The sequence below is a fragment of the Pieris napi genome, chromosome 4 (assembly GCF_905475465.1).
Source record: "Pieris napi chromosome 4, ilPieNapi1.2, whole genome shotgun sequence".
In the NCBI taxonomy this organism is placed as follows: domain Eukaryota; kingdom Metazoa; phylum Arthropoda; class Insecta; order Lepidoptera; family Pieridae; genus Pieris; species Pieris napi.
Window position 1 is genome coordinate 2,847,286 of NC_062237.1, and position 13,557 is coordinate 2,860,842.

At 32.4% G+C, this 13,557-nt stretch overlaps 2 protein-coding genes across 5 annotated transcripts in view; both read left to right on the forward strand.

Annotated features, from left to right (window-relative positions):
- Window positions 1-4,966, forward strand: part of LOC125048613 (protein N-terminal asparagine amidohydrolase) — a 96,607-nt gene extending 91,641 nt beyond the window's left edge. For all 4 annotated transcript variants that reach the window (XM_047647367.1, XM_047647366.1, XM_047647368.1 and 1 more), the window contains 5 exons: window positions 106-171; window positions 990-1,172; window positions 3,499-3,716; window positions 4,109-4,270; window positions 4,796-4,966. In XM_047647367.1, the coding sequence (XP_047503323.1) occupies window positions 106-171; window positions 990-1,172; window positions 3,499-3,716; window positions 4,109-4,270; window positions 4,796-4,921 (755 nt within the window). In that variant the 3' untranslated portion in view covers window positions 4,922-4,966. The remainder of the gene's footprint in view (window positions 1-105; window positions 172-989; window positions 1,173-3,498; window positions 3,717-4,108; window positions 4,271-4,795) is intronic.
- Window positions 4,967-6,849: 1,883 nt separating this feature from the next.
- LOC125048910 (brain protein I3-like) lies at window positions 6,850-9,646 on the forward strand. The gene is made up of 2 exons (XM_047647873.1): window positions 6,850-7,055; window positions 8,946-9,646. The coding sequence occupies exons 1-2, from the start codon at window positions 6,998-7,000 to the stop codon at window positions 9,263-9,265; spliced, it is 378 nt and encodes a 125-aa protein (XP_047503829.1). The 5' UTR covers window positions 6,850-6,997; the 3' UTR covers window positions 9,266-9,646.
- The last annotated feature ends 3,911 nt before the right edge of the window (window positions 9,647-13,557 follow it).

Sequence of the window (13,557 nt, forward strand, 5' to 3'; positions counted from 1 at the left end):
TTAAAAACATTGTTGCCAGTTTCCTTCCTTGTATGACACCCGTATAAGTCCGTACGAAAATGTAAAATGTGTAATATATGTCTCATATATAATGTTTTTTCCCAGAAAACGTCACCATCATAGGCTCAGATGATGCAACATCATGTATTATTGTAGTCGTGAGGCATTCAGGTAAAATGTTTATAATTTAAATACAATAACATATTGTTACGAGCTAGGGGATCGGATAGAAAAAGCCGTAATAATAATAATCAATGGTGCTACAACCTTTTTTAGGTCTGGGCCTCAGATTTCTGTATCTGTTTCATGATCATTTGGTAATCTAATAGGCAAGTAGGTGATCAGCCTTCTGTGCCTGACGCACGCCATTGACTTTTTGGGTCTAGGGCAAGCCGGTTTCCTCACGATGTTTTCCTTCACCGTTCGAGCGAATGTTTAATGCGCACATAGAAAGAAAGTCCATTGGTGCACAGCCGGGGATCGAACCTACGACCTCAGGGACGAAAGTCACACGCTGAAGCCACTAGGCCAACACTGCTCTAGAAAGAAGAAAACGCCGTAAAGGAAGGGAAATCAACGAGGAATTTCGTTACACTAGAAAGCCGGGAAATACGCACAGAAATTCACTAATTACACAAACACAAAATACTTTAATTACACGCATTTCATACAGTACTTTATCACTTGTCTTCACTTTATCTCTTCGGTGTTTATCTCTTGAAACCCTTCTTCGTAACAATATTATACTGTTTCAGCATAGTAATGCATTTGTTATTTATATTTTTAAACAAATGTATGAAAAAATAGTGACAATGGCCAAGTCCTTGGATACGTCTACATTGTTATATTCTGAATAATTTATTCTATAATTTTCTGACGTCTAATATATAATCAATAATACCAGCCATACATTCATATAGGTAAAGTTTTTAGGATGACATATTTAATAGCCGACCTTGGAAGATTTAACCTAAATTCTCCAATTCCAGGGTCTGGAGCAGTAGCATTAGCTCATTTAGATGGGTCGGGAACGGCAGAGGCATCAGCCGCTATGGTGGCCAAAGTACAGCAACTGGCTGTGGGGTATCCCGAAGGAAGGTTGGAATTGCAGCTAATTGGTGGCTTCACAGACCCTCATAGATATTCTGACGAGCTGTTTGCTAATATTATGTGTGAGTATTCAAATTTTTAGTACGAATAATATATTTTTGTACGCACGAAAAATTTGAATGTTTCAAATTGCTTTTGTACCTATAATTAACCTAACCAAATGCTTACGTAAATTACGTCTGCGGGATTTGTATGAAACAATTTCGATAGCTGTGAAGTGAGATTTTTTACATACAATATTTGTCAATGCACGGCACTAACTGTACAGATACCGGCAAACATCTTGAACAAATGTCTTTGTCTGCGCAGAAGCGATTTTCAGGTATCATTGGGAGGGGTGGGGGGCGGTGATGCGTGGCGGCGGGAGACTGACGTGTCGATCGTGTGATTGGTAAATCAGTTGGCGTTTGTGTCCCGCGATGCGCAAACTTGCCCCCACTCCCTTGTTTAATGCTCAAGAAGTTTGCCGGTATCTGTAATACTACTCACTCTTATACATTACTGCACAGTGCAGTCAAAATATTCACCAATGACAGAATTCTGAATATTAAAAAAAAATCTTGATTCGCACGTTTAAGTATTACGTAAGCAAATTTACTACAATTATTATTTATCCCCTCCCCCTTGTCAGACAAAGTAAGCAAAGCTCTGAAATGGAAGGACGGAAACGGATAAATTTAGACAAGTGAATAGCGCGCGGTAATTTTCCTTTTTAGTTCCAAGCGAGTATGTAAACGTTCTTTATATTTAGGAATCTTTGAAAATGCATTTAGTTTTCAAGCATAGACAACGTGACATCATAAATAAGAATATCAAAGACCCCCGGCCCCCAATGTAACGCTTATGTGTTACTTGAACGGACCCTAGTGACCAATTCTATGCGTAATAAAAATTAAACATTTTTTTTCTCGTTTGCTATCTTACTATGCAACCCGAATCCTTTCAGAATTCAAACAGGAACTATGAATGTGGCTCGTTGATTTTATTAATTGTTTCAAATCAAATTTTGAATGCATTTACACATAGTAATTGAATTGTAATGTTCTTAAACGCTGTAATTGTGAGGTCATAGCTGAGGTGTGAAGTGCCAAGTGTCACAAATTATGCAGAGTGGGTGGCGTTCATTTGATCTCATTATCTTTGTACGGTTAATTTAATCAAACATGAGCTATTTAAACCACTTAAGAGAATGCTGAATCTTGTATACCTCCTTCAAAAGTATTACATTGATTGAAGGAATTGAAGATTTCTTTAAAATAGTTCCATTTAAAATCCCCTTGTTTTAAGTTGAAAAGGTTATTGAGTGCGTTATACAATAAATATAGCATATTATCGATAGTTTCAATATCGGGCGTCGAGGCAGAATACGAAATTACACCCGCATCATCTCTACGTCCGTCGTTCCACAACTGAGCGATTTTTAAGGCAGTTTTTGCCGCGCACCCCCGATCCTATGTGGAACCAACTGCCTACTGAAGTATTTCCGAACCAATTCGACTTAGAAAAGAAAAGTGTGTAGGTACCAATTCTTGAAAGGCCGGCAACATACTTGCGAGCCTTCTGGCAATGTGAAATGTGGGCGGCGGTATCACTTAACATCAGATGAGCCTCCTGCCTGTTTGCTTCTTCTTTTTTTTAATTCAAAAAAATTCAAAATTCAAAAATCATTTATTCACGTAGGTAACACAATGTACACTTGTGATTCGTCATTAAAGAAATAAATATTAATGCTTCTAATTTTACATTTACTGCCAGTTCTCAAATCAAGGGCGTAGAACGGAAGAGAAGAACTGGCAATAAACTCTCCGCCACTCTTTTTAATCGCCATGTTTTTTTTTTTACACAACGTTTGTAAGGAGCTTCAACCATTACACCATGTTCCACATGACATTTTAAGTAATTAGTAATAATAACATAAATAAAAACAAAGACTTGTCCCCTATCAGCAGGAGGCATGGTGAAATAGGAGCACGCACTTACATTCTCGTGGGAACAACACGCAAACACATAGTCGAAATAATTAACATCACCGCATACACGAATTCAAGTACGACCGTGTAATGTAAATAGGAAACGTTTTAAATCTGCATGAATGAAGTTTTTTTTAAAGTTTGGATGAAAAATTAGTGACGCCACAAGCCGTAGTTTTGGATTCAGGTGTCTGTATAACAGATATTTGATATTATACTTTTTTTATGTGTTCTCTTTTTCACTTCACATTTCATGTCACTGCGCAATACACGCTGGACTTTTTTAAAGTACTTGGGTGTAAATAAATATTACTTGGCAGTGCTTGTATATACAATTTTTACTATTTCTACAACTCTCATATTCCTGAGATTCATTCAGTCACGTGAAACTTCAACTTTTACTATTTTTGTATTCCAGTATCATTCCACCGCTTAACCGAAGAAATCGACCTAACTCTGGCCTGCTGCTGCGAGTTGAACACGTCCCTCGGCGGAGGGTCACCTTCTCCTCTGGTCACAGGAGTCGGAGTGGATATCAGAGCTGGTGACCTCTTCCCGGCCACTTTTCCTGATAAGGGACCAGAATTGCCCCTACGATGTGCCAGGACCATTACAGGCGGACCCAATTCATCACAAGTAAGTGCTTTACTGAAGTAGAAGTGTGCCTCTTTAAGTATGGTTTTATCTAAAGACATATACCCCTATACCCCATGCGGGGGAAGGAAGGTGCTGCTCTTCCTCCGACCTACAGGAAGTCGTCCTGTCTAACCACTGACTGTCCTATCTAACCACTGACTGTCCTGTCTAGCCACTGACTGTCCTGTCTAGCCACTGACTGTCCTGTCGAAGAGTTGTATTTATACTTAGCGGTTGGAATAATTTTGATAGGGCAATTCAAGATATGACGTCATTATGCTGATTCGTTTCCGAAGATTGCAGGTGTAAATATTTTACGGAAATCTTTGTTCTAAGCGATTCTATGTAACTTTTTGAGCATTGTTAATTTACTATTAATAATATATTCGCAGGTACTGGACATATACGACAACGGAGTGGGTATGGTCCGCATCGGCCCGTTCTCTTACGACCCTCTGAGGGGCGTGGACCTCTGGCTGGAGCAGGCCGATGACTTCATTCTGCATCACCTCAGTACCACGCCCAACGCGGAACCACCGCACTTCGTACACAATGTAAGTTGCTTTTCTGACTTTGTTTAAATTAATTAATATGGTATAGGACTGATCTATGGGCTCTCTTTGGTAAATAATACTCGAGCCCCATGTGTAAAAACTGACTGTTGTAATGTACTGAAATATATAATAGAAAAACACGTTAATGCAAACTTATTAAGCCATTAATGCTGACTATATATAAACACTTGTTTTAGTTACATAACCTAACTTAATCTAATACATCAGATGTGCCCGTTTTGGTGATCAGCGTGTTCTGTGTCACAAAGGCCTCTTCTAACTGCTTCCATTATTTTCTAATCTACTCTTGTCTAAGTTGTGCCTCGTATTCTCTTCCTATATCGTCTGCCCATCTCTTTCTCTGTTTTCCTTTTTCCATCTCGTGGTTCTATTTCTCGTCTCGTGTCCGGAAAAACTAAACTTAGATTTTAATTATTTTATGAAAAATGGAGTCATAGTGACTGTTTTTTGAATTTCAAATAATGAAGTCTTTATTTTCGTATGAATAAATGTATTATATTCCAGATCCGCGTGACACTAAAGTTCATTCAGCAGCATCCGTTTCCAGCAGTCACAGTGTTCCCCGACAGTCGGCCTCACTACTACCGCCGTGATGAGCAGACGGGATGCTGGATGCCAGTTCGGTTTTAAAATGATTTCCGTTTTTGACATATCCGTTTAAACATTAGAAATTATTGACACGTTTGAACAAATCTTATGATAATCTGTGGGAAGGTAACTTTTTGTTGACAGCGTCTTTTTGACGTACAAAGTTATATATCCTCAGTACGAACTATGTGTATATGTTTACATAATAGAATAGTAAAAATATTAGTAGTAATTCTTGTATGAAAAGCGCTTCGAATCAAACAGACACTAGAACCTATATCATTCTATTGAATTGTGTTCCTAGAGAAATCCGTACTAAGTATTTAGTATCCTAAATCTTGTATGGATTTCTCTATATATTAAAACTCAAAAACATGGTTTCAAAAATTTTCCATATGAAATACTTTGAAATATTGTTATGATAAAATTTGTATAAAAGTGTTAATGAGAAGTAGCAATTATGTAACGCGCACACAAATATCAGATTTTATTATAGCATCACAACTTTAAGACACAACCTTTGACCATTTGAAACCCGGCTGTGCAGCTATGGACTTACCTATTTGAGCATTTAACTCACTTGTAAGAAAAACATCCTGAGAAAACATACATGCCTTAGACCCAATAGGTCGACTGCGTGATCTGATCACCTACTGGCCTGTTTAAAAAAAAAACGAAATAAATATGGAAATCTGATGACAATACCTAGAGGTTGCAGCGCTTTTTGTGTTAATTTTTTTTTATTATGCCCTGAACTGAGCATGATTATATTAAATCCAGTAATAATGTATAGAATAATAAAATGGGAGTATTTGGAACTAAAGGAATGAACAGATACGGTTAATATAATTCCTCTATATAAAACTCATATATCACCTGTATCTATTTTGTGACACAAGCAGACAGAAACTATGGAGAAATAAATGGTTAGCAACCCTTATTTACCCTAAATTTCTTTTGATTTAATAATAATATTTGTAGCCTAATATGGCATTCCAATGTGATAAATATAGAAGCCAATAGCATTTTGTTATTTAATATTGAATTAACGGTTAGCTCTCGTAGGTTTTGTATACTTTTTATATTTAAATGTTTGTATTGATCTAATGTCGAGTAGATTTTGGTATTACAATCATTTTTATGACTACAATTAATGTTTTCCCACTGGAATGTTACCTTGTACAATACACTTTAACACATCGAGATGTAATAATGAAACAATGTTTGTCATCAAAATCACTCAAAATAGTGGTCACTTTAAATCCACATGTTTGAATATAATCTGTGTACAAGTTTTGTTTACAGCATAGTTTAATAATTTGTATGTAAATAATACAGATGATTTTAATGTTATTAAATTATATTGTATATTTGACCTATTAAATAAGTTTTTATTTAGTTTTGATTTGATTTTAGATATTAAAAGTGTGAGTAAAAAAACAACTTTGTTGTATATAGCGATTTTAGTTAAAATTACATTGTTTTAAAGGACAAAATAAATATATTGAAAGTACATTGAACTTGTTTTATTTGTAGTGTTGTATTTGACATTAAGATTGGTAGGTTTAGTCAACAAAAACTATAAATTGTAGTTGTTTTACCTATATTGGCTTATATCAACTTACTGCTTCTTAAACAGGCTGTAACTAACAAACATAAAAATATATCACCATTTATTTATATGATTGAAATATTAGTCGTATTCTGAAGTTAAATTTTGATTTAAAACTTTTAAAAACTATGAATATGCAAAAGTATATTATGTTTTATTATTAAGGTATAATATTAACCTGCTAGATAAGTAACATTCTTAAAAAATAAAGCGTGTAGAGCGTTTTAGAGCACCATCTAGTTTACAATTGTGTAGAAAGTAGAAACTAGAAAGTAGCGAGTGAAGAATACTTACGAATCGTCAATTGTCACTATTGATTGTGACATTTGATTTTTGATAGTTAACTAAGAAATGAATTTTAAAAGCAAAAGTCAAAACGCGCTTTACTGCATTGAGTTGTTGACGGTTCATAACAAGTTTTTTTCCTGGAAATCGCAAATAATTTAGACTGTCTTTAAAGTGCAGTTCATTTTAATATTGGGGAATAGTGTACGATAATTGACATAATGGAGAAGCCAGCCGTAACGGAACAACCACCTCCTTACTCTGCGTCTGTTCCACCAGGTAAATTATTGAAAAAGTTTGTAACTATCGGAAATAGCTATTAAATTTTCTAGATAAGAGCGTGCTTAACTGCGCAACCGATTCTTTACATTACAGTAATACTCAGATTATTTTAATATTTTGCAACACAAATAGAAACGCATTTTTACAACTATATTTATAGTGTTTTCCTCTTATTCGCTTGTATGGTTTATACTTTATCCCTATTGTATAAACGTAATATGTAAAATATCTTTGAGCGAAAGTGCTATAACTATGACTGACTAATGCTAATACTCATTTCTAACTATACTGATTCCCCTTTTTTAACATCAAATTTCTTTGTTTACTTATTCAATATGTGGGATGTGATTGTTTTTTTCTCATTTTAATCACAAAATTTTCAGTTTAAGGATGACTAAAGATTAGGTATTGTTGTGAAATCTCTAGCCATTGATAATTAGCATCACACCATCACTCAAATGAGAGAATCCATACTACTGACTTCATAATCCTTTGTTTTGAAACTTGATCTAAACTATGCTTCATTCTGCTCTACTTAGCTCTTAGGTTTAGGTTACATTCATTCAGGGATACATTCAAAGATTAGGAAATCTTTATTTAAGGTATCCTTACATACTTTGGTAAATATATTTTAGTGTCACCATTATTACTGTTTAGGTTTTAAGTTATTAACTCTTTGAGCATTCTTATAAAAGATAATTGTTAACAAAAATCAAATGTTTTGTATTATTATTGAGTTTATCTCACCAAAAAATATTGACTGATAATGTTTAAACTTAATAAAATAAACATGGTCTCTAATTATGTTTAGACTTAATATTATACAGCACCTAATTAATCTTTAATCTATGCAGAAGGCTATTGTTAAATGAGCTGTTTATATTGCACACATAACAATTGTTTTTCATTACTTATTTACTCACTAATTATTCAAATTTAATATCAATGCCGAGTTGCTTTTTAAAAAAACATTAAATAATGAATGTTGTAGGTGTCTGAATGAATGTTATACCATTATTATTGTCATTGTTTAAAAATAAACCATTGAACTGAATCAAAGTGATAACAATTGATGGTTGACGATGTATACTAGTTGACATGATTAAAACAAGTTGTTTTAACACACATTTATAACAGTTTGAATTTAAATCATACTTTATTCACATACTGGACTTAACATTTTTATGCGGTGTTTATCAGTAGAGAACTAATTTATAGAATTCATAAATAATTCCTAGCTGGTGGTCGTGTTAGGATAGTCCCTAATGTCAGCTCTCAATAGAAAGTCATTCAATGGCCTAGTGAATATTCCTTAATTCCTTGTTATTGTTTAAAATTTGGGGTGTCCTCTATTCATAGAATAGATTTTATAGTTCATAGGTAATTCTCCGCCGGTATAGTCCTGGTGGGAAATTCCCTACGTCAACCAATTTTAAAATCAACATTATTTAGAACATGCATGGTAAATGTAAAGCATACAGTATTGGTTAGAGATACGCAACATCAAATTAATGTCTCGTGATTGATTTTTGTCAATATTTAAGTTAAGGTGGCGAATTTGAAAAGACTGAATCGAAGAAAACATTTCACGTAAAACTAATTTGAAGAAATGCCTTTAAAAAGCACTTGTTTAAAACAATTTGTATATTTTGTTTGGTATAATAAGAATAACGTTCTTTAGAACCCTGAAGCTGCAATATATTTAATAATTATTTAAATATTAGCTTGGTAATTATTTTATACTAACAGAAGCTGTTAAATTAGTAGTTATTCTTTATGTATATAGCTGTATTATCTATATACTAAACTTACACAATTTAAATAACCATAAAAGCACCTATATAATAGTTAATTGCCGAATACTAATAGATAATTGTGCAATTTCAGGTCAGCCAAGTGGGCCATACCCTCAACCGTCGCCGCAGCCTGCATTCCAAAGTCCTTATCCACCACCACCACCTGGATACACACCATACAATGCTCCATCTAACCAGCCATACCTACCAAACTATGGAGCAACAAACATTATCATACCACCTGCTATCATAGCTGTTGGAGCCTGTCCCGCTTGCCGAGTTGGAATCTTAGAAGACGACTTCACTTGCCTTGGTATACTCTGTGCAATTTTGTTTTTCCCTCTTGGAATTTTGTGCTGCCTTGCACTTAAGAATAGAAGATGTTCCAACTGTGGGGCCATGTTTGGGTAGAATGATAGTAGCATGTATACTGCATTAGAAAGGAAGATTATATTGGTGAAACAAATCAAATGTTACAATCCTTGTACATTTGTGGAATAAAAAGGTCATGTCATTGCATGAACAAATTACGTCCATTTAAAACAAGACTATATGTTGAATTTTTAGCATATCTGTAATTTTGAGATTGTTTAGAGAAATATTCTGTTTTCTAAAACAGTAATTTAATAAGTAACAAATATGGAAAAAAAACTGTTTGTTTGTCCAGTTAACTGCAGTAAATTTGAAATCGGGTTATTTAAGAACTTTATAAAATCTTATATTTCATAATAAGAAACTTTTTAGTAGAATTTGAGTGCATAATATTTGACGTAACAAGTGCCTGTATAACTATTTTATATTATATTTGTTTAACATACTTTGATAGAAATCAAAACTTAATATACAATACAGACTAGGTATGAAAAATATTTTCATAAAATAGATGAAAAACCTTATTGACATGACTCAATATTGGCTCTTTCTAAATTTTACAACAAGTATCACATTATAATATCAATGATATCTTCTCAAAGATTTTTGTATCATTGATTTATTTGTGTGAGATAAATTGCAATTCTTTTTTTAATTATAAAAAAAGTAATTTAATTGTATCTGCTTTATCAAGAAATTACTACATTCTATATGCCTCTATAGAATTATAATACTATAAACACGATTAGCTATTTAATATATAGCGATACAAAAATTTGGCAACTCTTAATTTTGAGTTAAGAAAAATACATCCTGATAACATTTGAACCTCCTAAGTCCTTTGCTAACAAAATAATACTTATATGTATAGCAAAACAATAAATATTAAATGGCACTGAAGACTAATCTCCTATACTATTTCTTAGACCTGTCAAGTTGCCTGTAAAGATAAATATGTCCATTTGGCAGTTATGGGACACATACTATTTTTGTTATTGTAATTAGGTGGAACAAACCAAACAACATGACTGCTGTAGGTACAATTAAAAAAAAACAATTTATATATATATATATATTTTTTTTTTAATGGCTTTTATTTGTGCCAAGTGGGCACAAGGTACTTCGCCAGTGTCGTGTAGATGGAGAAGGCACGAAGGAGCTTGATATATATATTTTATTTAAAAATAGTGAAAATGAACTTATGACATATCATTGGATGTTGACAGATTCTGTTATAAGTGTCTCAGCTGACTTCTCTAGCAGAAAAATAGTTTGAAAATTATTTTTACATAAACAGCAGTCATGTAGTTTAGTCTAATCTATAGTTGATAGTGTTTACAGATTGTAATGTTTATTTTTACATTTAAGTATGTAGAATTTAGAATAGGATTTATACAAGCAATAATACAGTGCAAGTATGAGTTATGTTTTAAATAAATGTTTTTTATATATTTCTCTTATTCATAAATAAACAGTAACAACAATACATCATAAATTAACATATATAACTAAATACTTGAAACATGCAAGCTGAATGATTTAGAAACTAGAAAATGGTCAATTACCAGTAAAGCAATTCATAAGAAATAATTGTAATTATAAAGTTCTCTTAGAATATAATTCATACTCGCACTATAGATTAGATATAAAACTATGATGCCTTATATCATTAATATATCTTCCATTACAATATGATTGGTTAAATTTCATTTAAGTCTTATTTACATTAATGTATGTTATCACTGTAATATGTGCCAATATGTTAAAGTTTTTTCTTATCGTGGTTTCTATATACAAAGTACTATTCGTAACAATGCGAATAGATATTTCTATAGAAAGTAAATATTAAATTCTACTCATTATGTTTTCATTTTTAATAAAAAAAAAGTAATACAATTTTGTATGGGAAATTTTAGTAGCGCTTCGTGGGCGTATTTGGAACTGAAGATGCCCGATCATATGATGTTGGTGTTCTACTATTCATAAATTATAGCAATTAGAAAACGCAGCGCTGCCAATAACATTTGTATAAGATACATGAAGACACTATGAAATTTGTGTTAAGGAATTTTTTGATATATTTAATCTATAAAGATCTTATTATTAGATATTTTGTTAAAATCTCTTAGTTTTCATTACTTTCTGTCATAATATTTGAGAACATCACAATTTTACAAATTTTTTGTTAGTTATTCAAATAAATGTATATTTCTTATTTTTAAGCATTACTGTCTGTTATGAAAGCAATATGTTTTTACAATTGGAAATTTCTACGTTAAAATTTGTACTGTGATTGTACCAAAATATAAAATGGTTAAAAATACAATTGTTTTATTTACTTATTTTTTTGAAGTTCGTAATAAACTATTTATTTTGGTTTGTTTCAAAACATTGTACATTTTTTTATTTTATATTCGTCTGTATTTTCAATACTAGCTTTAATTTATCTTAGGTCTTTTATGAATATTTGAGAATCACCGTCAAACAATTTAAGTATATTTTAACTATACCCGTATCCAACCGTGGATACCGTGGTTCATTTATATAGATAAACCCATCAATCTAAGTAGCTATCCATGACAGTAAATTATATTTATACCGATGCTATATGGTTATTTTATGGAAAGTTGGATTATGAGCGGCAATCCCCATGATCGTGCAATTCAATCGGGGTTTTAAAAAAGGATTACAGTTCAAAAGGTTATAGGAAACTGTTTGAAGCACAACGTCAACGAAGCGTTGACGTGACGTTTTTTACCCACTCTAATGTCTTACTCAAATATTGAATTAGGTTATTAAAAGATAATAATCTTACAATGGCTGGTGCTACTGCGATTACGAGAGATAGATGTATGGGCATGGGAACACATTTAAATGAATTATATCTCAAGAATTTTTCAACCACAAATTATTATTAAGTTAATCTGAATATATATACATGTCACGTGTTTATCCGCCGATGGACTTCTAAACTACTTAACGGATTTTAAATTAAATTTGCACACCGTGTGCAGTTTGATCCAATTTAAAAGATAGGATAGCTTACATCTTAATTTAAAGCCGCAATATTATTTTATTGCAAATTATAATTTGTTTATTGACAGTTACAATTCTAATAGATGGCGCTGTGTTGAAAGTACAAACGTTTCACATAAGCTATAATTTTATGGCATAACCACCAAAAAAGCATGATGGTCCCCATCACTGGTGTTCTCCTACTGTTTCCCTTGAATAGTTTATTACTATGTAGATTGTAGTATAACAAAAACCTTAGCCACAGCAACGCTTGGCCGAGTCTGCTAGTATGAATATATATTTATATATTCATCTCGAAACTTATGTTTATATCTTATCTTACATTTACACTTTCGATGTTCCACGATTTCCTTCTTTTACTTATCTAATTAGTTCGTCGTTAACTTTTTTTGTGAATAAATAAACTTATATTAAACAAAGTTTATTTAGGTATGAAAAGGACAAGTTTATACAACCGTAGTGTAATAAGAGATTATGAAATAAGTGTTTCTGTTAACTAGACGAGATGTTTATTAGCACAAGCAACACACTATTTTATCTAAGCTCATTAATGGGGATTGGACCTAATTAGTAAAGGTCAATGTGATAAACGTATGTCGCCAAAGCTGACACAGCCACAGATCAGTTAAAATTGGACTAATGAATGGCACCGCATAGAAAAAATATTAATGACAACTCCTTCGTGGATGCGACTTTTATTTTGTATTAAGTTTAAATTTGGCATTGATGTTACAGAGAAAACATTATTAAGTTGAATCCTGATATTCTGTCTATTAAATTACTAACATATACTAATAATTGAAGAACTACTACTACTTTTAACTGATAATTGTACAATTAAATTACTAACATACAATTATTTTGACATACTTAATTAAATATAACAATACGAGAAAGAATAGCTTGATAAAAACATTTTAGTGCAATGTTTTGATTTCATATATTTTCCCCTTAAATGTTCCTATTTATCAACAAAACGTTTTAATCGTAAAAAGTTTCATATTTACGCTGAATTATCTCATTAGACCAACTCGTCACCTGGGTCAAAACTCAACTTCAAATTATAATTAGAATAAGGCTTCCCCCGGGAGTCGTCACGAAAAATATCACGAATGAATGGACACGTTCACATTAAATTTTCACTTCTTCGTTGCTCTATAATTGCTTTTGGAAAGGAATTTACTTTTGTGCATGACGTACTGAAGTTGGTGAATTTATAATTGAAAACCAGATTTAAATTAGAAAACCTGCCAAATTATGCGAGTTATTCTATATAGGTTTAAGCTCAAGTTACT